This window comes from Pithys albifrons, chromosome 22 (assembly GCF_047495875.1).
Source record: "Pithys albifrons albifrons isolate INPA30051 chromosome 22, PitAlb_v1, whole genome shotgun sequence".
Classification (NCBI taxonomy): domain Eukaryota; kingdom Metazoa; phylum Chordata; class Aves; order Passeriformes; family Thamnophilidae; genus Pithys; species Pithys albifrons.
Window position 1 is genome coordinate 7391090 of NC_092479.1, and position 22805 is coordinate 7413894.

The 22805-nt window shown below is 49.3% G+C and overlaps 1 protein-coding gene across 8 annotated transcripts in view; it reads right to left on the reverse strand.

Moving 5' to 3' along the window:
- SAMD11 (sterile alpha motif domain containing 11) overlaps positions 1–22805 on the reverse strand; it is a 104347-nt gene that overhangs the window by 36523 nt on the left and 45019 nt on the right. For all 8 annotated transcript variants that reach the window (XM_071575519.1, XM_071575520.1, XM_071575517.1 and 5 more), the window contains one exon: positions 13119–13243. In XM_071575519.1, the coding sequence (XP_071431620.1) occupies positions 13119–13243 (125 nt within the window). The remainder of the gene's footprint in view (positions 1–13118; positions 13244–22805) is intronic.

Genomic DNA, 22805 nt, shown 5'->3' on the forward strand with positions numbered 1-22805 from the left:
GGAGGCAGAAGATCCAGGAACCCACCCCAAATTTACCAAGTCAGTAGAAGAACACAAGAACAACAATCTGAGTTCCAGCCCAGTGCTGTAATAAGTCATACCCCATCTTTGCTTTCTTAGCTGCAAAGCAGGGAAGAGGCAGGTCCCAGTTTCACTAATTATTTAGTTAACCCCCAGTTTCCAGGGTACAACCTCACCAGAGCCGTGTCTGTTACAGCATCAATCCCTTCCTCTTTACAGCTCAACCCACGTGCACAGCTTTGCCACACCACTGACACCTGCCAAACACGTGCCCTTTTACAGGACCCTACACTCGAAATTCATCCTTTATCTCCACATGCCACTCATCTAACCCTTCCCTGCGCTCACACAAAGAACCAGGACATTGGGATGGAGCAGCCACAGTCCATCTCCCCCTGACTTTGCAGCAGCAGCAGCACCAAATCTGTTTTGCAAATGAGCTGGCAATGCAGCTTCTGGATGTCTCACCACCCTCACAGAGACAGGTTGTGCATTTAGTAGGTTGCTACTCATCGACCACAAAGCCCCAGGACAGCTGTTTGCTCAGCCCAGGCACCTGCAAAAGGCAGCACTTCACCTTAAAGGATGGGGAGGGATGACTGGGGGGGGGGGGGGAGGGGGGGCTGTGGTTGTTTTATTCCCCAAATTCCTGGTTTTGCCTCCTCTCTTCTGCCTCCTACAAAGCATTTTGGTTGAAAGGAAGCCAAATCAGGGCAGTTTTTAATATTAAAGCTGAAAATGAAAGACATTATCAGTAGAACTGTGATGTTATGAAGCAGGGCCAGGCAATAACACAAGGAAGGGAGGCTGGGGGAAGCCCCAGGCATACTGATCACTCCCTGCCACCACTGCAACACAGCCCTGACCACAAAACCCCCCAACCCAGGGCTCACACACAGGTCCCCAGATCCCACATTACCTCCAAGGCTCCTGCTGGCCTGGCAAGGCAGTACAGAAAGTGATCCAGAGGGAGGTTTTTGGGAAAACAGTCAAATACTTTCCCCAGAGATCTAGAAATCAAAGTGGAGTTTCCCCTCTCTTTTAGCACTCACCTGCTGCACTCCTACAGTGAAACATGAACAGAGACAGGCCTGGGAAGCAGTTGAGCAGGAGGAGAACAGCACTTCTGTCCCCATACACAGGGATCACCCAATGGCTTGGCACCATGAGCTTTTTTGGAAGCCACGTTATGTGGGGTTTATTTTGTCTTCTGCACTGCCTCTAATCCTCAGCCTCCCAGCACTCAGCAGAGCTGGGTGGCTTAAGAGTCATCTTCACCAACACATCTAAGAATCCCAAGCCTACTTATCAGCTTTGAAGAGAGGACTTGGGAGCCTAAGTCTGGGAAGATTAGAAAATGTATCTCCAGGTTTCCCCAAAGACAGGGGGTCTTCATCTCCACTCTTTACATGGGAACCTGCAGCAGAGGAGATGCACTAAGGGCACACATGGTGAGAACAGTGACTGAGCACAGGGGTTCAACAGGAGAAGGGAAATGAATGAGGTGGCCACAAAAAATTTTGCCCCTCCAATGATGCTAAACTGGGGGGCTACAGAGAGTCCCAATTATAACTGAGGGACTGCACCAATTTTTCTTCACTGTGTTCATGCTCCAGCACAATGGGAAGAGATCAAGACCTATCTCACGCTCCTTATCCACAGCACTGGGTTTGCTCTGAAAGCTTCTTGGACCCAGAAGTCCTGAATAAACACAGAATTGAGCCAACTTAAATGTGAAATCACCCAGGCTCAGATAACCAACATTTAACAAGACCAGAGTCCTTTTTCCACCTCCTTTCACATTATTTTAAGAGGAACAACACATCCTCCCTTCCTCTTAACTCCCCCATCAAAATTAAACCCCAAAGATGGCAATCCCCACTGACCAGCCTGAAATGTCCTGGCAGCATCTCCATGTATTCAGTTCTCCCCTTCCCATTGGCACAAACAGGCTCCCACCAGAGGAGCTGCTCTGCTCACACAACTCCAGAGCTGCTCAGCCTGTCCCTGTGCCGACTGTGACAGGTTTGTGGGGACCCTGGAGACTCACTTCCACAGCCATGGGCTTGCCTTTGTAAGGAGCTGCCCCAGCTTGCAGGGTCTCAGCAGGCCCAGAGCTGCTCCCAACAAAGGCAGTCCCTGCTCACGGAGTGTGGAATCGGCACCGGCCCTTGCCAGCGGGAATCGATGGAACAAAGGCAGAGTGAAGCACAAGGTCATGGGAATAACGGGCCATAATTTAACTGAGGGCAACAAGAATGGGAAAAAAAATATTGGGGAAGCTGGGGGAAGGGAAGCAGTGAGTGGGCTTCTGGGATTTGGGAATCCTAGAACAATACAAGTGGCATGCCAGCTCATGGGGCAGGGACAGCTCTAGCATGGAAGGAGGGAATAGCGCTGGATGTCTGCAAAGGGCACGTCAAACCAGCTGCAGAATAAAGGCATCCTCCTCCTCCCAGCTTAATGGGTTTAGGGACATGGCAGGCAGCAGGCTTCAAGCCTTAGTTACTGCACTGGGTTATCTCGTTGCTCCTTTATGTCTCCACATCTTTATCTATTTGCTGGATGTCATTGAGATTTAGATTGCAAGTGCTCCAGCACAGGAGGATCCTTCTGCTGGCTGCTGTGGCAGCTTGCAGCACAAACAGCAGGGCAAGGGGGGCCCTCCTGGCTCAGGACTGTCCTTAGCCCAGACCAGGGTGCCTGCAAACATTCCTTAAGCATCACACTTCAAGTTCCCTGTCACAAGAGCACCTTGGAAACAGGAAGAAAAACAGGAAGCAAAGGAGGGGGAGGAATGGGACACACGAATGGGCTCTTAATACAAAGCAAGGAGGATGCAATATTGAGTAATTGAAGGTTTTCCTCTTTCCTGCTCACTTTGAGAGAACTTTGGCAGACTGGTTGTGCAGTCGCTCCTTTCAGCAGCAGAGAAGGACTCCAAGAGGCAGAAGTGAGTGAGCATCTCTTGCTGATCTCAATGCATTACCCAGGGACACTCCAAAGGTGTCATTAACCCCTTCCTAAATACAAGTTGACCACAGCACACACGAAAGAGGGAGCTGAGTGGAAGAATTCCCAATGTCTAACACACCAACCATCCTCTCCTTGGCATGGGAAGCAGCCTGCATCCCCTTCCTCAGCTCTAACCACTGCCAAGGCCATCTGCCTTTCCTCCTACCATCCACACTATCCTGCTCCTTCCCACCTCCTCATGCTCACTCCATTTGCCTTGCTGGAGCAAAGCACCTGAAAAGACTGTCCAATATTTCAGTCCCCAAAGAGTGAGGAAGGTACAGGTGATGCTGGAGTCATCCTCCTGCCTGTCTGTAATGAGGCTGTTTATTAGAGAAGGTGCACCAACATCCCCCTGTCTCCCAGGTTCTTACAAAATTCATTTTTACAGCCTGCACCAAGCCTCAGAAAGGTGGTAAATATTCATAGTATGAAAAACGCTCATGGAAAGGATATACTGCACTTAAGAGAGAAATCTGAATTAATTTTATATGCTGCAGAGAGGCTTTTTAGCAGTCACAAACTTGTGAATCCCCACTTTCTTCCAGAAAAGATTTAAAGAATGAGGATGGGAGTGTGGGCTGGAAGTCCAGGCCTTTTGGAGACTGATTTTCTTGCTGTAGAAAGGAGCATCTTCTTGTAGATGAGACATGAGAAGGGGAAAGCTTGATAAATCAGAAGACCTAAGCACAGTTCCAGTAAGGATCAGGTTGCCCCAAGACCTTGAGAACTTCCTATCCCTGAAAGTGTTCAAGGCCAGGCTGGACAGAGGTTGGAGCAACCTGGTCTAGTGGAATGTGTCCTACCTGTGGCAGGGGGTAGAGTGAGATGATCTTTCAGATCCCTTCCAACCCAACCCATTCTGTGATTCTACGACCACAAACCTCTTGGGCAAAGATTGTTGGGGCTCAGTTTACATGTCTGTGATAAAGAGCCATGAAAACTGGCACCATTCCTCTGACACAGATACCTCCCTGAGTCCTGGGGAATGCCACCCATCACCCAACCACGCCACATGGCAGGGACAGCATTCCCATTTCCCCACAGGCTCCTGGATGTTCCACCTGCACGTGGCCTGTGCCAGAAGCCTGGTATTCCCTCCAAGCCCCAGCCCAGCTATTCCACCTCCCTGGCTGCTCCTTCCACAAGCCTCCCAGCATTTCTTCAGAGCAGCCAAGGCTGAGGACAGTGATTTCCAACAGAGCTGCTGGTGGTGCTGTACACCCCCTTAGCACCATTTAAATGTCCAATTGCACTCATTCAGCCCCTGAAAAAAACAGCTCCTCCAGCCCGTGACAGCTTTGACAGCCAGACTCCTTAATTCCTTTTTCTTATTCCCTTAATCTGTCATCTTTATCAGGCTGGGGAAGTGCCAGGCAGCAAGCAGGAGCCCCGGCCCCGATCAATCTCCACATTACAGCTGACAGAATGGTGCTAATAACTTATTGATCTAATGTTTGCCAAGCCCCAGTGGGGCTGAAAGGCTGCCATTGATTGGCTTGAGGGAAGGAGCCTCTCAGCTGAGAGCAGAGCGGAAAGCCTTCAAATTGTCTTCTTCCCGAGGAGCTGGAGATGGAGGGAGGGTGGGGAAGGGAGAGCAGGGACCAGGACAAGGGAAATAAAAGAGGAAGAGAAATGGAAAGGAAGAAGGATGTGTCTGTGAGATGGAGATTAGGAATGGAAAAGGAAGTGGGGGGGAAAGGGTGTGAGATCCAAAGAAATATGAGGAGGAGGGAAAAGAGCAGGAAAAGGGGAGAAGGGCAAGGGGAAAAAAAGGAACTGGCAACAAAAAGATTGTGCAGAGATGAAAAATTAATGAAATAGGCAGCTGACCCTCTGCTTGCTCACAGCAAATCATTAGTAAAATCTTTCCAGTGCCCAAACCTCCATCCTTGGACAACTCTTCCCAAGTCTGTTCATGTCTGACATAAAGCATTGACACTGCTGACTCTGACCAGGTCTGAAATCACAAGCTGTATGTGGGGAGAGGGCATCATCAGGACAGATTCCAGTTCCCCACAGAGATACACACCCAACTTAACCCTTGAGAATCCCACCCATCTCCTTGATTTGCACTGAAGAGGTCAATAACCACAGAAAGTCATCAAAGATGCTCAGGAAAGGGAAAGGACTTGTGCCCCTGTGGGGAAACCTGGGCTTACTCCTACATGCAGGGACAGGAGGAGGCAAAAAATCCAAACCAATACATGACCTTTCACAAATTATAGTAATAGTTGTCATCTTCTTTCCCATTTCCCCTGGATCAGGCCAGGCAGTCCAGCTTTGCCAGAGGGCACATGTGCTGGAGCAGGGCTGGAACAGGGACTGAGCTGGCAGAGCATCAAGCAAAGGCTGTCACAGGGTCACACACTGCCTGGCAGGTTTGCCTGCCCTGGGGCTGTAAATGCCCAGTGCTCATGGGCAGGTCTTCTTTTCTAGTGGACTTCTCTCAAGTCCATCCATCCAAAAGGCTGGGTCAGCATTTCCACATGTCTCCTCTGACACAGCTCTCCCACTCACAGGTCCCTGCACCCCTTTCCCTTTGCCAGGACCATCTCCCAACCTGTGAGCCACTTACTGCTTGGAAGAAACAGGGAGCAGAGCAGGAGCTCAGTGCCTGCTCCTGCATCCCATCAAGAGCTTTGCAGTCACACAGCTCTGAGGGGTTCCTGGGGCATGGTGCCATCCCCCTGTGCAGCAGGAGCAGGAGCCAGGCCCTGCAGGACTGAGGCACAGCACCCAGACCTGGTGACACAGATACACACACACACTGGGGCTGGAGCAGTGCCAAACCCTGGCTCTGAAGCATCAGCTTGGCTGGTGGCAGGGTCTGACCTGCCAGCTCTGCCACCCAGCAGTGAGAGTGGACAAGGCACTTGTGACAACCCACGCTGGATCTCTATATATAACATCAGGGAGATGTCACAGCAGCAGTGATCTGTTTGCAGCTCCTTACTCGCTGCCTCTGAGGCACCTGGCAAAGGAGGTGGAGGCAGGGGGTGGGAAGAGGTTATTTTTGGAAGCAGGATAATCTTGCTCTTCCCAGAGCTGCAAGGAAATGCAGGAGGAGTCAGTGTTTATTTCAGTTTCAAAGCTGCAACATGCACTGGCCATGAGTTGGTGGATCCAACTCCAGGGAGTGCCAGACTCCTTGTCCAGACTGTTCTCCCCAGGCACAGAGGGTACCAGGACACTCAAGCTGCCATGGTGAGCCCACTCTAGCTGTGGCACCCCCTTCCTAAAACTGAGGGAGAAACACTTTGAAAATGCCCCAGTAACCTTTCCAAAGGTGCTTGCAGAGCCATCCTAGAGATCAATGATCCTAGAGAGAGATGTCTTAGACAGAATTCTTCCAACTTTAACAACCCCAAGTTTACTGAACTCCAAGAACAGGGCACTAAACTGCCTCAGCTCCTTCTTCCTCCACAGTGGCAAAGCCAAGAATAAAACCTTGACATTCACACCAACCTCCACTGCCAGTGCAGCTGCAGGGCACAGCAGAAGGAAACACTTCCATGTTGGGTTTTCCCATTTCTCCCTTCATCTCCCAAGATCTCTGTTTCTATTACAAAAGGGCATTGGTGACCTTCCACTCCTGCAAGGCTTCAGGAGAAATAAAAATGAACTTAAATAGAGCACAAAAAGAGGACAATGCTCCAGCTCCAAGCCAGGAAGATGAAGGGCACTGACAGAGCCTCAACCCTCATGTTGCCAGGTAAACAATTGTCCTTCATGGTAAAATACGTAAACAACAGTGCCTGGGCTTGCAGCTCCTGGATGCCCATTTGGTGCTGATTTTCTGCTCAATTTAAGGCAGCAGTCCAATAAAGGCTGCTGCTATTTTTTTTCTGTTGTTTGGCTTAGTCAAATGAAAACATGTCTGCATCCCAGCTCATTATCACACGCTCCGAGAACAGCCGTTCCCTGCGAGTCTGTCTCCAACCATTAGCTGCAACATCCTTGAGCCCAGTCCTTTTTCATCCCCAATATTAACTCCTCCTTTGCAGATGAAAGCTCTGGGTCTCAGTGCAGAGCCAAGTGAGGTCACTGGGAAGGCCTCCATGGCAGGCACTCAGAATTTAGGGATAAGTGAGACAACCAGATCCATTCTGTGAGCTGCAAGCACAGCCCTGTCAATAAAAATTTCCAGCTCCTAAATGTGAATCTCTTTAGACTTCACTCCTAAAATTTCTCCTTCTCCCTCACTTAGTCACCAGAGCATCAAGTGGAAAGACGAGACAGGAGGGTTAATACAGAACAAGTCACCTCACAGAGAGAGGAGAGAAATGTCTTTCATGATGTTTGAGAGACATGGGGATGAAAACTGACTTTTCAGGACTGCAAAAGCATCAGGTACACCTGGCCTCCAAAACAGAGCAGGACTCCTGAAGTGGGACTCCTCAAGTGACACAAGTATCCTGTTCCCCCCACCATCTGGGATTTCCATGGGAATCACTGCAGGTTAACAGTGAGGACAACACTGCTCTGAGGCCAAAGGCTCTCAGGGTTTGTCACTTCCTTAATGTTGAACCAATAAGCCCAAGGAAAAGTCCAACCTGTCTGGGAGCTCTGCACCAGTGGAAAGCTGACCTTCTGCTGCTCCTCACACCACAGTCAAGGAAGCTTCTAATCACTGGGGAAGGGGTCTGGAATCCATGAGCAGTCCCAAATATTATTTGCAGAACCACAGTGATTTGCTCACTGTTTGGAGTGAGATCTGATGCTCTGCCACAGCTCCACTATGTGCCCTCTCAGACAATATTGACATCAAGGCAACTCCCTCTAGTCACAAGGGGCAGAAGGAAGACAGGGAAGATCTACCCACCTTCCTCTAGCATCAGTGAGCCTGATTCCTCCACTTCTATCCATGCAAATAGTCCTACTGCAACTGGAAAGTCATGAAATCTGGCACTGCAGAACAGAGGGGTATTTGAGGAGAGAAAGAGCAGAAATTAACAGGGGTTTTTTTTGCAGGAGAGGAATTACTTCAGAGCCTTGGGACCAGGACACTACTGCAAAACCTGCTTGTTCAAACCCTAAAGCAATGTGCACTGCACACACACAGGGGGGGAAGGCACCTGTGCTGTCTCTGTGAGCCACAGAGCCCCAGGAGGCTCCTCCATCCTCCCCCACCCCCTGGCAGACTGCATTAGCCAAACTGGATAGAGGGGATTGGACTTGTTTACAGCCACACCACGAGCTGCTTAGAAGGCTTCTAAATCCCTGTTTGATGTGCAAACCGTCAGCTTTGCTGCTGTGCCTTTGTCAGGCAGCCCTGGCTCTGCTCATCCTTGTGTGTGTGTGTGTGTCTCTCTCTCAATTAAGATTAAAGCTCCTTGTGCCATCATCTGCTCTCAAGGTAAACCCTCTGCAGTGCCAGTGCTGTGCCCTGGCTGCTGCCTCACCTTTATCTGATCCTTCTGGAAGCGACTTTCACACTCTCATTGGGCTCCTGCCTGCCCTGCCCTCCCCTTCCTTCCCCCTGAGGCACTGGAAGACACTTCCCCACCTTTCCAGATGTTCCTAAGCCTCTTACCCAATCTCCCCACTGCAGCTGCCTCTTGTCTGTTCCTGAGGAAGCACAGACTCCATCAGATGTACCTCTCCTCTCTCCCTCCACTTGGCACATCACTTATTCCCATTGTGACTGCAATTTAATTAGCATCAAGGAAAGCATCTCCAGCATTTCCCAACAGCAGAGCACCACCACAAGAGAAGGACAGAGCAGAAAATCAATCTGCAGGGTCAGATGAGGAGAGACCTTTCATGTTCTGGGAATCACCAAAGCTTATTTTTCCAGGTGGGTTCTACAGATGTTCCCCACAACTGCAGTCCTGCAGACTGGCAGTACCCAAGTGTCTGCTCACCTCTCTTCTCTGGAAAGGGAGTGTCTCTCTGCCCAAAACCCAACCTCACCTCCCAGCAGCTGGGTTAGCTAGTCCCAGGTTTCAAGAATAAGTAAATAAATTATAAAAAAGGTCCAATACTGGCAAGGGAAGTGAGAGGAGATTAAAGGCAGCAGCTGGTTGGAAGCCCAATGCAGACACCTAACCCAGACTTCCAATGAAGAGCATCAGAGATGTCAGAGAGGCAAGTGCCTTGTCCTGACACTCCACTCTCTGGTCCTCCACAAGAACTTACTGCTCTTTCAATCTGTGCTGGAAGCAACAAACCCTTGACATCTGCACAACCATTTGGAGGACAGGCATTTATGCATGGACTGTGAAGACCAGAGCTCTCTGTTTTGCAGGTACAAGCCCCTCCACTCCCAGGCACAGAGAGAGGCAGAGAAAGCAGAAATACAACTATTCTTCAAAGTCTGAGGACATGACACTGCCACCAGTCAACCCAGATGAGAAGGAAGAATAGTGTGAGAGGGTCCAGATGGGTAAAATCCCAACCAGTGAGATGGATCTCCCTGTCTAATTAAGAATTCTGAGTTACAAACAGGGCAGCTCTTCCCAAACCCCAGGATCCCCTGGGACCTGAGGAATCCCAGTGCCTCAGTGGTAATTGTGATGGATCTGTGGTGCTGCAGGCCCAGCACAGGCAGGTTTGCTCCATGATTAAGAGATCCCTGCAACACCTGAGGGTCCCCAGTGGAGCTGGAGCAGAAACACAGAGCCCACACACACCACACACACAAATATCTCAATCATTCCCCACTGACAGTGGCTCCAAAGCCAATCAATAGGGCAATTAGATTTTATCAGCACACAGGTCTGGCCACCAACTTCTGCTGGCCTTGCAAAAGGCTCAGCCACCCCTGCCAGCCCAGGGCTCCAGGTTCTCCCTGAGAACCACCACCTGGAGCAGGTTTTTGCCTTTTCTTATAGAATTTTGCACTGGCATTTCCTTTAGAGGTTCAGTATTGGGTTTATTGTTCCAAACACCTCGTGCCCACCACTGTGGGTTATTGCACAACCCAAGAGGGTTACTAAATCCTGCTCTAGGCAGAGCCAAACTCCATCTGAGTCCTTCAGGACACAGTTATTTATTTTCTTTCAGCTTCTGCTGTCCCAAACTAACCTCTTCAGTCTCTCTTTTCCCAAATATAACCATCACCATTGACATAAATTGACCTGTTTTCACTTAAAAGTTATCCATAAGCCTTCCAAGGATATTAATCAGTGCTGCTCTTCCAACCAAAGGTCTTATTTGTTCCAGTCAGTCTTTTCAGCCCCTTGTGATCTGAACATCAGCCCAGCTTCAGCCTGAACCCTGGCTCTAGTTTCTTTTATCTCCCAGAAGTCATAAAGCCTCAGAACTAACTATACACAATTATTTTTCATTAATTTCAGCCCCTTTCTCCATTTCAAAGGCCATTAAAGATCCGGTAATACTTTTCATTTTCCAGTCCATGCTGTTCAAAACTACAGCACTGCCTCTAATCCTGGTTTTAACTATAAATCAGGGAATTCCCTCACAGAATTAATCATAAACCAGCCAACCCTACCAGCTTCACCTCTCTTGCTACCCCCACGAGCCCTGCAACAAGCAGATCTCTTCCATTTGTGCTGCTCTTGTTCTCAGTCCTCTGCTCAACCTCAGCCAGAGCCAAGAAGGAACAGACCCTGGTGAACCCTGTTCCAGCAGCACACACTCACCTCTCACACAGGGGATGTGCAGCTGGAGCTTCAGAACAGCCTCTGGAGCCTCCAGCTCTCTCCTGACTGGGACCACGTGCCCAACTCCCAACCATAAGGCAGCAACAGAAACCATTTTAGCAGCAGCTCCCAACTGCCTTTGAGAGCACTGCAGCTCATGGAGGTGAGTGATGCAGGAACATAATGGCATTAACATCATTTATTCAGCATTGTTTATCTCCAGATGCCTTTTGGAGGGGAAAGACTCTCATAACACAAACACACAGTATTGTTCTCGAGGGCACACAGTGCAAACAGCAGACAACAACTGGGGGCAAGGCTCTTTTCCTCTTATTGTTGCAACTAAGTGGTTTAAACAACCACCAGTCTTTCAGACTAACCCAACACTCTCTTCAAATTCTATATGGAGCAATTGGTTGTTTCTCCCTGCCAGCAAAAACAAAGAGAACCAAGACACAAACCAACAACCAGCACCAGCTACAAATCCCAGCACATTCTGTTTCTGTTCCCTTGACCTGTGTCTGGGAGGTGACACAGGGACCAGCTGGGCACATGTTCTGCAGTCAGAGCTGGCAGCTTCTGCACAGACCTTGGCAAATGAGTCTTCCCTTCATCAAACCAGTCTGGAGAGAGGGCTGGCTCCAGAGAGAGGGGAAAATCAGAGTTAAACTGTTCCTGAGATGTGACATCCCCCCACCATCCCCTCCATGCTGCTCCTTTGCAGATCAACTCTTGTTAGACACACCAAATTCATCCTGTCCTGAAGAGCTTTGTGACTTGGTTGGTGGCCTCTTGTGTGCATGAGCCTCTTCTCTTTCACTGCTCAAACATTCCTTGACTATTTCATAGAACCATTAAGGTTGGCAAAGTCCTCTAAGATCACCAATCCAACCATCAACCCACCACCACCATGTTCACCACTAAACCACATCCCTGGGTGCCACATCCACATGTTTTTTGAACACTCCCAGGGATGGTGGCTCCACCACTGCCCTGGGCAGCCTGTTCCAATGCTTTCCAACCCTTTCTATGAAGAAATTTTTCATACTATCAAATCTAAGCCTTCCCTGGCACAATTTGAAGCCACTTCTTACTGTTTCTAAGGTTAAGAAACTAACCAGAGAACCTCAAACATCAACTCTAACAAATCAGAATGAGGACTCCTACATCTCATCTTTTCTACTGATGGGAATGAGAATCCCCCTTTGGGTTTCTGGAATGCTGTGGATCTTAAAGAATTCCAGCAACACTGATCAAGCCCAGCAGTTCCTCTGTAAAGCAAACAATATTAAAACCCACTCTGACATCCAGGGGCAGCTGAGACTCAAACAAAGTCATAGAGAAAAATATATCTCTGGCCAACTTGGCTCTTGGAGCTGTGTAAGAAAAGGGCTGTGGAAGTCTGTTAATGATAAGAATATTGAGATTCAGCTGTGAAAGCAAAGACTGGGAGCTGCCCATGGCTGCTTTACAGACAGATCACAAATCCCCCAGCTCAGCACAACACACCTGTGGCACTGAACACTTCACCTGAGTAGTCACATCAGGACAATTCCACTGCAGGCAGGAGGAACCTTTCTGGAAAGGGTTCAACCTCATGCAAAAGGCAAACCAGGTACCTATTGTGCTCCTGAGGACCCTCCAAAGACATTCTCAAAGGGTGTTAGATATGGTGTTCCCTTCAGATTTGGGGTTAATTTACACAATCAACAGAATGGCTAACAAAAAATATGAACAAATCCACAAGCAGACAGATTTTCAGGAAAGGCCAACAACAACACACATACAGATCCAACCCTGATGGGAGGGACAGGGATCACTCAGTATAAAAAGAATTCAACCTAAAAACTAACATAAATCCCAGTTCCCTCAACATTTATTTAGGGTCTTGGGCAAATTGCAGGTTCTGCAATCAACAGATCCCCAGATTATCACAGAGCTTCACTTGCTGACTGGTGCACAGCTGCCACCAGAGCATCCTTGCCCACACTCCCTCACTGACATCCCAACAGGCACAGGGCAGGATCCAAGAGGAGCATTTTTGGTGTCTCCATGTAAGCTGAAACCAACTGAACTACCCAAACCAGCCAGGTAGCACCACAAAACCAAACAATCCCATCCCAGAGGAGTTGGCAGGCACAGCAGCAGCACGAGGAGCCTCTGATTAATGAAATTACAAATCAAATCATGCTCTCTGCAAGGCCTTTCTGCTTCACTTGGCACTAACCCTGGGGACATTTCACTCCTTTGCCAGTACTTTAGCACAGACCACTAGATTGGAGAACAACACACAGGGCTGGGATCTCAAAAGGACTTTACCACCACCACAAAATCCTTTCCATCTTAATCTTCAGCCAGAATATTAAAAGCCTTCACACAGCTCACAAAGGGTAACACGAAAACGAAGGAGGGAGTGAAGGGGAGAGGAGGGAAGTGAGGGCAGCCCAAGCAGCAGGACCTGCCCCAGCTCCTTACCTGCTGCCCCCAGGCCCACGTCGATGCTGTTCCTCTTGAATTCACAGCGGCTCTGGCTCTCTGGCATAACGAGCTGGCGGCTCTGGTGCAGGTTGGAGATGATAGTGGAGAGGTCGTTATCACGGCTGCAACAGAGCAGAAAAGCACCAAGTTAAGGGAATCCCATTTGCCACCACATAATTGATTTCTCTGTGTGTGTGTGTGTGAGCATCTCTGTGTGTGTGTGCAGCCCTTTGTCTGCCCCTGACACTGCTGTGCTCCAAGAAAGGCTCCCCCTCCTACCCACCAGGTCTCTTGGTAACCTCCTCTAGTTTTGGGGAGTGCAAAGTCCTTCCCAGCCAGCACTCTCATTTCCCATAAAGGACTCTGCAGCTGCCAGAGCTCCTCATTCCAGTTTTGCCAGATATAACTTGCGTGGGCCAGAACTTACATCTAAGATGGAAAAACTGAAAGTGCAGGAATTGGCAGGTCTGTTCCAGAATTAATAGGAAACTTGAACTGAAATAACTGATAGTTTTCTATCAGTTGCCACCCTTCTATTCTCAAAAAACTAAGTTTTTCCATTCCATCACTGTTGGAACAAAAGACTATTTGATTTGATTGAATAATAGTTTTTCTCTTTAGAGAGAAACCCACCATGAGCCCGAACATCAGCATTACTCAGAGCTGAGGGTACAGATTTATTTACAAAACTAATTTTCAACTCTTCCCTCTAACAGATCTGAAACAATGCTCTTCCTTCTGGGAAAAGACAATGTGTTAGAGCAATTCAGCATTATTTTGCCTGTTATCCTTGCATCAGATTGCTGCTAAGTAGGCGACTTTAGTCTTTTTTCTATTTCTTTTCCTTCTATGGAGAGGGAGAACACAAAAACATTCACTGTAGCAGACACTGCAGTTCAGTGGCAAATGCTTTTGCCTACAAACTGCTATCCACTTGCAAAGTATTTCTGAATAAATGATATACAAACAGTGAGGAGAAGAACAAGGTAAAACACGACACTAACTGGCAATGCTGGAACGTCTCCCTTTTGTTTGTTTGCAGTGTGTTAAACCCCAAAGCCTTCCAGCACAAGGTGCTTATCCCAGCCTAAAGGTGGCTATTTTTCTTCCTCCCCACTCTCTCTGAATGGAAGGCGACAGCCAGAAGAACCAGAGACACTTACAAAAAATTCCCCGTATTAGCAATATTGCCCTCCCTCCCCCAGCCACAGCTCCCTCCCAGGCTCTACTCACATGCCAAGTGCACCCACTCTGTGCTGCTGTGACACACAGCACATGACACCAACGCACTGGTGGCACAGTGTCCTCACCTGCGAGCAGCAGGGCAGCACGGAGGGTGCATTATCTGCAGAATTACCTAGCACTGATCTTCCTTTAAATATCCCTCTCTTATCCCCCCACCTCCTGCCCACCTGCTGCGCCCCCACCTCCAGCTCCAGCCCCAGGAGCTCCTGGATCTGCTCCCGAGACGCTCCCGGAGCCCGGGGCTGGGGCTGCAGAGCAGGGGCTAATCTGTCGTCTAGCTCTCTGCTAATCAGATAAGTTTATGACAGAAAGTCTTTAGACAGAGGTACTTTCAGCGGGCGTCTGGCTCCAGATTTTCACAGGCTGCAGCTCCGGCAGCGCTGCCACATCCCGCGGCTCCCCCCGCCCCGGGCTCGGCTGCCAGGAGGGATGGGATGCTCAGCTCCCAAAGCCTCTGAGCACCCAGTGCATCCTCCTCCGCTAAACCAGTTCAGATTCCTCCTTATGCAAGCACAAGGCTAATTACTTAAGCAAGCCCACAGGTGAGTGGGAAGCCCATTTCTCCTGTGCCAAGCAGTTTTGGGGCTTATCCTCTTTTAGCTGCCACCTTTTAAGATGCATTATGCAAATATTTTGGTGTCTTAAGTCATTTATGGGATTAATGTGAAGTGATTATCAGTTCTTTTTAATCATGCCAATCAATAACTGGATGTCAGGGACAGAGGACAAATGCAGATAAACGCTGCCATCAGCACAACTCTGAGGAAAGGGCGGGGAGAGGAGCCAGGAGTGCAGGGGGAGAGAGGCAGCAGGGGGAAGAGAAAAATGGGATAATTACATCTTTGCATTTGCACAGTGTCTTGCATCCCAATCGAGCCCAACGCACTGTAAACAGTGTGTGGCCACCAGAAGGAATTGTTTGATCCACCACTAAAATGCAACTCCCTCTCCTCGTGGGGAAAAGCAGCTCCTTAACAAGCACTGGATTCTCCAAAACTCAGAACATTGTGATATATCCAATAAAAACAAAATCACGTGCAAGGAAACGTTACCACACCAGAAGTGGTGTTTTTAATTGCCCAAAAATCTTGTGGTTTTACGAGATTTTCCATGGCCTTAAAATTAAAATCATCCCAGTGTGCAAAGGTGCATTAGCAAGTCATGACTCCACACAGGAGCAGGTACCACAGGGCTCCCAGGCACAGTGACAGGCTTTGAACTCCACTCACTCTACCCACACAATTAGGCAGAATCCCAGGAAAACACGACTTCGCTGGAATGCCTTTGCAGAAGGAAAACTGAGCAGCAAGGTGACATTGAGAGGAAAGGGAAGAAAGTCTCAAGATAAAGGAAATAGGCTGAGACAGCTTTTAACACATCAAACTGTCCCCAGGAGTTGTTCCTTTTGCCTTGGTGCACTGGAGGTTTGCAGCAGAGCCTGCCTTTGTGTTCTGGGCTCACTGTACCCCTGGCACAACAGGAGGTAGCACAGGGCTGGGGCTCAGCCTTAGCAGGAGAAAAGAGAATGAATGGTCTGCACATTTTTATGAAAAATTGAGATATTTCTGCATAGGTGAAGGATTTAAGCAGTTTTTAAAACACTGGGGGCCAAGCTGGCCCAGCAGAGCAGCTCCACACAGCTGTAATCAGACTGCAGGCACTGTGTGACCTCTAACAAGGGGCACACTTACAGGAGGCTCTGCTAAAACACACAGGACTTTCTATCACCATGCTGGAATAACAGAATAAAACACCAAAGTTTGGTTCTGCAGCTGACAGCTCTGCCTCCTCCTCCTCTTCCTCCTCACCCAGGACTGCACAACAGAGTAAATAAACACAGGGAATTTTAACAAGAGACCCTCCTGAACCTCCACAGAGCAAAGTCCAACTAACTGCTTTCATCCCAATGCTGTTTAATAAAGGGAGCAAAAGTTTAACTTTTAATGGAGCTTCAGTTCTTCCAGTATTCCACCAGTTGTCAGTGATGTACCTGGGAAGGAGAGTTCTGTCCAGATAACACCAGTTTTCAGAAAGCACCTTTTTCTGCACATTCAGTACCCCAACTGCACCACTGCAGCTGCTTTCTCAGCCCTAGAACTTTGTCCTGGCCCAGCAGGACAAAAGCCATTGCACTACCACAGGCTTTAGGACACCAGAAGTTGAGAAACATCAGTTATAACTCCAGACTGACCAAACCCCTCACAACTCAGTCCTGCTCAGGCTCTCCCTTCCCCTCACCCTGAGGGAGCAGCTCAGCCAAACCATCACCACAACCAGCTCTAGAACCCACAAAAGGCCAACACCCACCTCCTTCCTTTTCCATAAAAATCCTAGGAACAGCCTAGCACGTTTCTCCAGGGAAAACAGCAACCTGCAAAGTTGTCCTCCTGCAGGCAGACTGCACCCTGAGCCCTGTGCTCCTCCCAGAGCAACCCAGACACCCAGCAAACACCTGCAGCTGTGTGGAACAGGCAGCACCTGTGTCCCATCAGTGCCAGTGCTGGCTCCCTGTTCCAATTCGCTCTAACTGGTCCCCAATTCCTCAGTCCTAAGCACCAACACAGGCTGGGTGGAGACTGGACTGGGAGCAGTCCTGAGGAGAAGGACTTGGTGTTGGTGGATGAGAAGCTCATCACAAGCCCCAGCCATGTGAGGTTCTGACACAAGTTGGCCACAGAAACTATGGCTGCCCCATCCCTGGAAGTGTTCAAGGCCAAGTTGGACAGGGCTTGGAGCAACCTGTGATAGTGGAAGGTGTTCCTGCCCATGGCAGGGAGTTGGAATAAGGTAGCCTTTAAGGTCCCTTCCAAACTAGACCATTCCCTTATTTTGTTATTCCTCAGTCCTAACTGTTGGCTGCAGACTTTTGTGGCTGCATCCTATGAAGGAGGCCCTGCCAGCACTTCTCAAAGCCCACCTGGCAGACATGGAGGGAATACAACAGGCAGAACATCCAGCTTGCAGGACCTCAAGTCAAGATCCAGAACACACACTTTGGGGATACCAACAAAGTACCACAAAAGCCCCACTCCTGCATGACCCCCCATGGAAGGAGCCACATCAAGGAGATTGGAGAGGGCTGGTCCTTCCCACGCAGAGGATGCCCATCTGTGTGCCAAGGGCAGTGATTCCCCCTGGAGCTCACCTGCAGCCCCAGCAGGACAGCCACACTGCCCTGAGCCCTGCAGGGTGCCCCAAGGCAGCAGCCCCAGCCATGCACTGCCACATGCAACACAATCAGATTAAAGGTCTGATCCCTTCCAGTGGCATAATATTATATTTTAAAAACCGGATTAGAGAAGGGGGCTCGAGCAAGATACAGATCTCCTGAAAGGTCAAGGAGGAGACAAATAGTCTTCTGGAGGGCTGCAGGTCGCCATGGCAACGCTCTCCTTGGGGTTTGGGGACCTGCAGGAATACAGGTGTGACTCCAAGCTGCAGGGGAACATGCTCTGATGTTGGCTGGCTGGGCAGTTCCTCCCCACAGCATCACGTTTTGCTCTTGTAGTAAAATGAAGGGTAGAAAATGAGAACTCGCTGTCAGGATTCCAGAGGGCACATGGAGGGTTGGCCACATCCAGATTTCCTTTCCATGAGGGAAGTGACTCCGTGTTTCTGACTGTCTCCTAAGACTTTTCTTCTGTATCTGGCTCTGGATGATCAAAGTTCTGATCACAAGATCTTTCTCAGGCAATCCTGCTGTTTTGGTAGGAAAAGTTTTTGGAAAAGATCTTGCAGCACTACAGGATTTTTGAGTCTGAAACTTTAAATCCAACACAATTAACCTCAATCCAGAACAGCAAAATTTGGAAGGAAGGCACTTCAAGAGGGAGTAAAGCTGCCAGTGGTGATGTGCAAGTGCTTGTCTGTTATTGTGTTGCACGTAGCAGTGGAGAAGGAACCATCCCACCAAACGTGCCATTTGTATCATCCCACCTTTTCCATGCCCTTTTATCCACTGAGAACAATGTCCTAAACCCTTGCAAGCTGCTTCCATCCAACAGGATTCCCAGCCCACCACAAGGCTCTGTCCTGCTGCCAAAAGCAACAGTTCAAGAAGTGGCTGGATATTATTATGGCTTGGGCAATTTTCAAATCCTAATGAAGAGAGAGGGCACAGGAGCAACAGACCCATTTACCAGGAATGCAGGAAAGCTGTGATAAGGGTTTTGCCTAAGCCACAGAGCAGTTCACTGAGCACCACAGCTCAGGGCATGGATGTTGCAAGCACCAACCACAAAGCTGTAAAGGCCAAGTCCAAATGGCCCCTTTAACTGGATGTAACATGAAATAAGAGCTGTTCTCTAACAAAATGGCCACCTGACCTTTGGAGGGGATTCCTGAAAACACTGAGAACTTGACCTGTTCCACTGGCAACAAAGGGACACTGCAGGGGAGTTCAGCGTAGGAGGCAGGACCCATGCTAGGTCTGGGAAACAACAAAAAAGGTCTTTCTCATTCAAATACCTCACACCACAACCCAACAAACACTGGTGCAGAACTCTGGGAGTACAGGCAGGACAACATGGATAACTGCAGCTCAGATACAGAGCAAAGCTCAGAGACTAAAATTCCCCATCACATCCCAACGCTCTGATACTCGGAGCTCGTTCTGCAAAGCAGTGATGAGGAGTCCTAACTAATGGCTGCAAAAATTACTGCTGGAAGGGAAAAACCCTCACTGCTAATGTTCTCCACGAATGCCCTGATTGCTGCCCTGTCTGTGTTTAATGGAACTCACTGGGCCTGTGTCTCCCCAAAGCTCTGCTCTGATGAGCTGCTCCATTATGGCAGCGTAATGGTCCACCCGTGGCCATTCCATGGCTGAGCTGCTGACAGGAACAGGCTCTCAGGGGACAGAACCACACCAGAAGGTGTCTGTCTGGGCCATGATGCCACAGCAATGCACTGACTCATCCAAGGAGCCGCAGAGAAGCACCTGCAGAGCAGCCCCAGCAGCCGAGCCATCCCTGCTGGCCCAGGCTGTGCCAGCCCTGCCAGCCAGCCCAGCTAATGAGCCCCAACCTGGGCCTGAACAAGGAGAAGTCCATCACAGGCACTGCCACTGAACTGTCACATTTGCTAATTGGGGCCATCCCTTGGGAGGGATAAATGAATTAGGAGCCAGCCCTTGCAGGGCCGCTGTGGTAGCCAGACATGCAGCAATCCTGTGATTGACTTCTGGGAACAATCATCTTTCCTGAGCACCGTAAGCCTCCAACTGGCAGTGTTTGAAGCCAGCAGCTGTTGCTCCAAGACTCCTTCTGGGCCTGTCTTGTCCCTTGTTTCTCATGCTGGACCCTCACCCCAGTTCCCTCTTCCCAATCTCAGCAAACCAGTCCCTTAGAGCTGCTGAAGGCTCAGTTCTGGAGCCAGCCCTGCCAGCACACTGGGGTGCAGTGACTCCTGGAGGGGATTAGACAAATGGGGCAGACACGTCAGACTCTTGGCCCCTCTGACACCAGGCCTTTGAGTGAGGGTGAGCAGAGGCTGACAGATGGCCAGGCCACTCTGTCCCTTTGGGCCACCTTGAGACCCTCAGGAGGTGGCATCTCCCAGGGACTGTTATGCCAGATCCAGACTGGGAGCAATGCCTTTAAATGTGTTTCATTTACAGACATTAGCAGCAACTGCATCTTTAACAAGGAGAAGGATGAGGAGACTAATGGATGGAGACAATTAACCAAAATATAAATCAGTGTCAGAGTCCCTGCATCTCGCAGAGGCCGCCAGGCGCCCGCAGGCTCTGGTGGCTCTTGCAAGGCACTGCTCAAAGTGACTGCAAAGAGAGGGAGGGAGGGGGAAAGGAGACAATTTGGTCAAAATTTAAATCATTTTCAATAGTGGCTGCCTTTCAGTTTGCTGCAGCTCTCTCTCTCCAAAATAAGGAGGCAGTAGAACAGTAACCTCACTCCACATGCCATGCCCCGTCCTCCTCACAGAGTGAGCCCCAAGAAGCCCTGGCTGCCTCTCAGAGATTTTCCATCCTCCTGGCACACAGGGTTTGCTCTTCCCCATGCTCTGAGCTGCAAGATCCCACGCAGTAACATTCCTGTGCTTGGTATCAGGCAGAAAGCAGCACAGGTCACTCTGCAGAGGAGGTTATTTCACCTGCAGTGCAGCCCCACTCAGCAGCACCCAAAAAAGGCTGCTCCAGCATCAGGATATTTAGCATAAGTTTGGAGCTCAAGCTGTCATTTTTCTGCTCCAGTTTCCTGCCCAGACTTCACTGGAATGTCAGTCAAACAGCTTGGTGCTGCTGCTCTCCACACACATGGGGATGCACCAGGCACGGTGGGAGTGGGAGGTTTCAGACACCCAGAGGCCACCTGGTCCTCCAGCAACAGCAGCTCCAGATATAGCTGAGATAAAAACAGAGGGAGTGATATTCCCAGCAGACTCCAAATTGCACAGAGCCAGAGACTGCAAGACAGCTGAGGAAATGATGAAGGAATCTAGCACTGGACCAGACTGAGTAAGTGTCTTTCTAATAATGAATCAAATCAAAGGCAAGTTGAGACAATCCAGTCAAAAATCTTCGAAGGGATGCAAAGCAGGAGATTGATAGCAGGTTTGGAAGAGAAGAGAGACTCAGAAAGTAACATGGGAGGAAATAAAACTGAAAAATATTTCTTTTTAAATATGTTTCACCAGCTCTCCATCCCCTTAACGATCACACAGTAAGTGCAGGGATTATATTAAATTTTACAGATCAATACAGTTGCTATAAAACTGTCCCGACCCTCTGCCCCTCCCTACAATAAAGAAAAAAAAATCCAATATGTGAAAGGAGGAATGTCAGGGCTTGCAGGGGAAAAGACAGGAGGGCATTGATCAGGCCAGGGCAGGAGATCAGGTGTGTGCCTGTGCAACCTCCACACCAACCATGTCACTCCAAGGAACACATGTGGGATTTCTCTTCCTTCCTCATTCTCAGCCTGACTGGACACAGTTCCAGCTCAAAGGTGAATTCCAGTGGTATCTCCAGCTCAGGGAACAGGGTCAGACCGTTTTCTCTGCAGTGACTTCCTTCTATGTACCACATGCCCCCACCCTTGCCTGGCCAGGCTGACACACCAGGAATGACAACCAGCTCCAAAGAGGTGATAAAATCACCAGAACCTGTGGAAACACAAGTGATTTTTTCTTCTCTGTTGACCTCCTCTCTCCTCACAACCACAGGATGGCCAGTCTGGTGTAAGGATCAGACCAACGGCACAGCCAAAGCCACTGGTGGTGGAGGAAATGGCCTCAAGCTGCAGGGGGGAAGTTTAGCTTGGATATGAGGAAACATTCCGTCCCTGAACAGGTCATAAAGGACTGGAACAGGCTGCCCAGGGCAGTGGCAGAGTCGCCATCCCTGAAGGGACCGAGGAGACAGGGAGATGTGGCACCTCAGGACACACTTCAGTGGTGGCCTTGGCAGTGCCAGGTTAAGGGTTGGACTTGATGTTCTTGGAGGGCTTTTCCAACCTAAAGCAGTCCATGATTTAGCACCAACAGGCAGCGTGTGCTGCTCAGGGCTGCCCAAAGTGGAGCACATGCCCAGGGACAGGACGGGCATGTAAATCAGTCAGGGACCGTGCAAAGGGAATAATGAGCTTTTTATGGAAGCCATTAAAGGGAAAACCCAGATTGGGCTATAAATACTGTTGCATCATTATGGCTCTGAGAAACAACCTTATGTAACAGCACAACTATGGGATGTCAGGACTGGTGCAAAATGAGCACTCAAAAGCTCTCATATTTTTTGGTTACCATTTTTTTAAAATTAATAACCATTTCCAAGGAAACACATGCACTCCAGTCCAGCCCCTGATAAAAAAATACCTTCTGTTTCCCTGCTATTTGCAGGTAAATCTGGGGGTTGTTAAAGGACCTGAGAGGCTGCTGCAATAGCAATACCTGATGCAGCTGCCACATAAAATGCCACCAATAACACTCCTTTTCCCTTAACCTGCAATGTCCAACCTCCGTGGGCCATTTAATCAGAGATTCATTGATTTTTAAGCCCAAGAAGGGACAGTTACATCTCCCTGGTCTGACCTCCCTGCACAGAACCTGTCAGAAAATCACCCCATCGTGCTCCCAGTTAACAGTGGCAGCTCAGAGTGGGGAAAAAAAGTGTGACTTTTGTCTCTGCCCACCAGGGAGCAAACAGAGACCCTCCACCCCCAAACCCTGAAGTGAGTGCTCTGGGAATAAAATAATGTTTATTCCCAAGAGCTGATGAATCCCTTCAGCTTCTTCCTTACTAGGATGTAACCTTTCCTATGAATAAAGAACATTTCACAAGCTCTGCCTCCCTGCCTCATACACAGCACCAAATGGGTGCAGGATTAACCATGCTCCAACCCAGCAGAGCCAAGAGTCATCTTGGGATAAGAAATTCTGCAGAATAACTTTCTCCTCAGCATGTTTGCTTTGCCCTGGCATGGC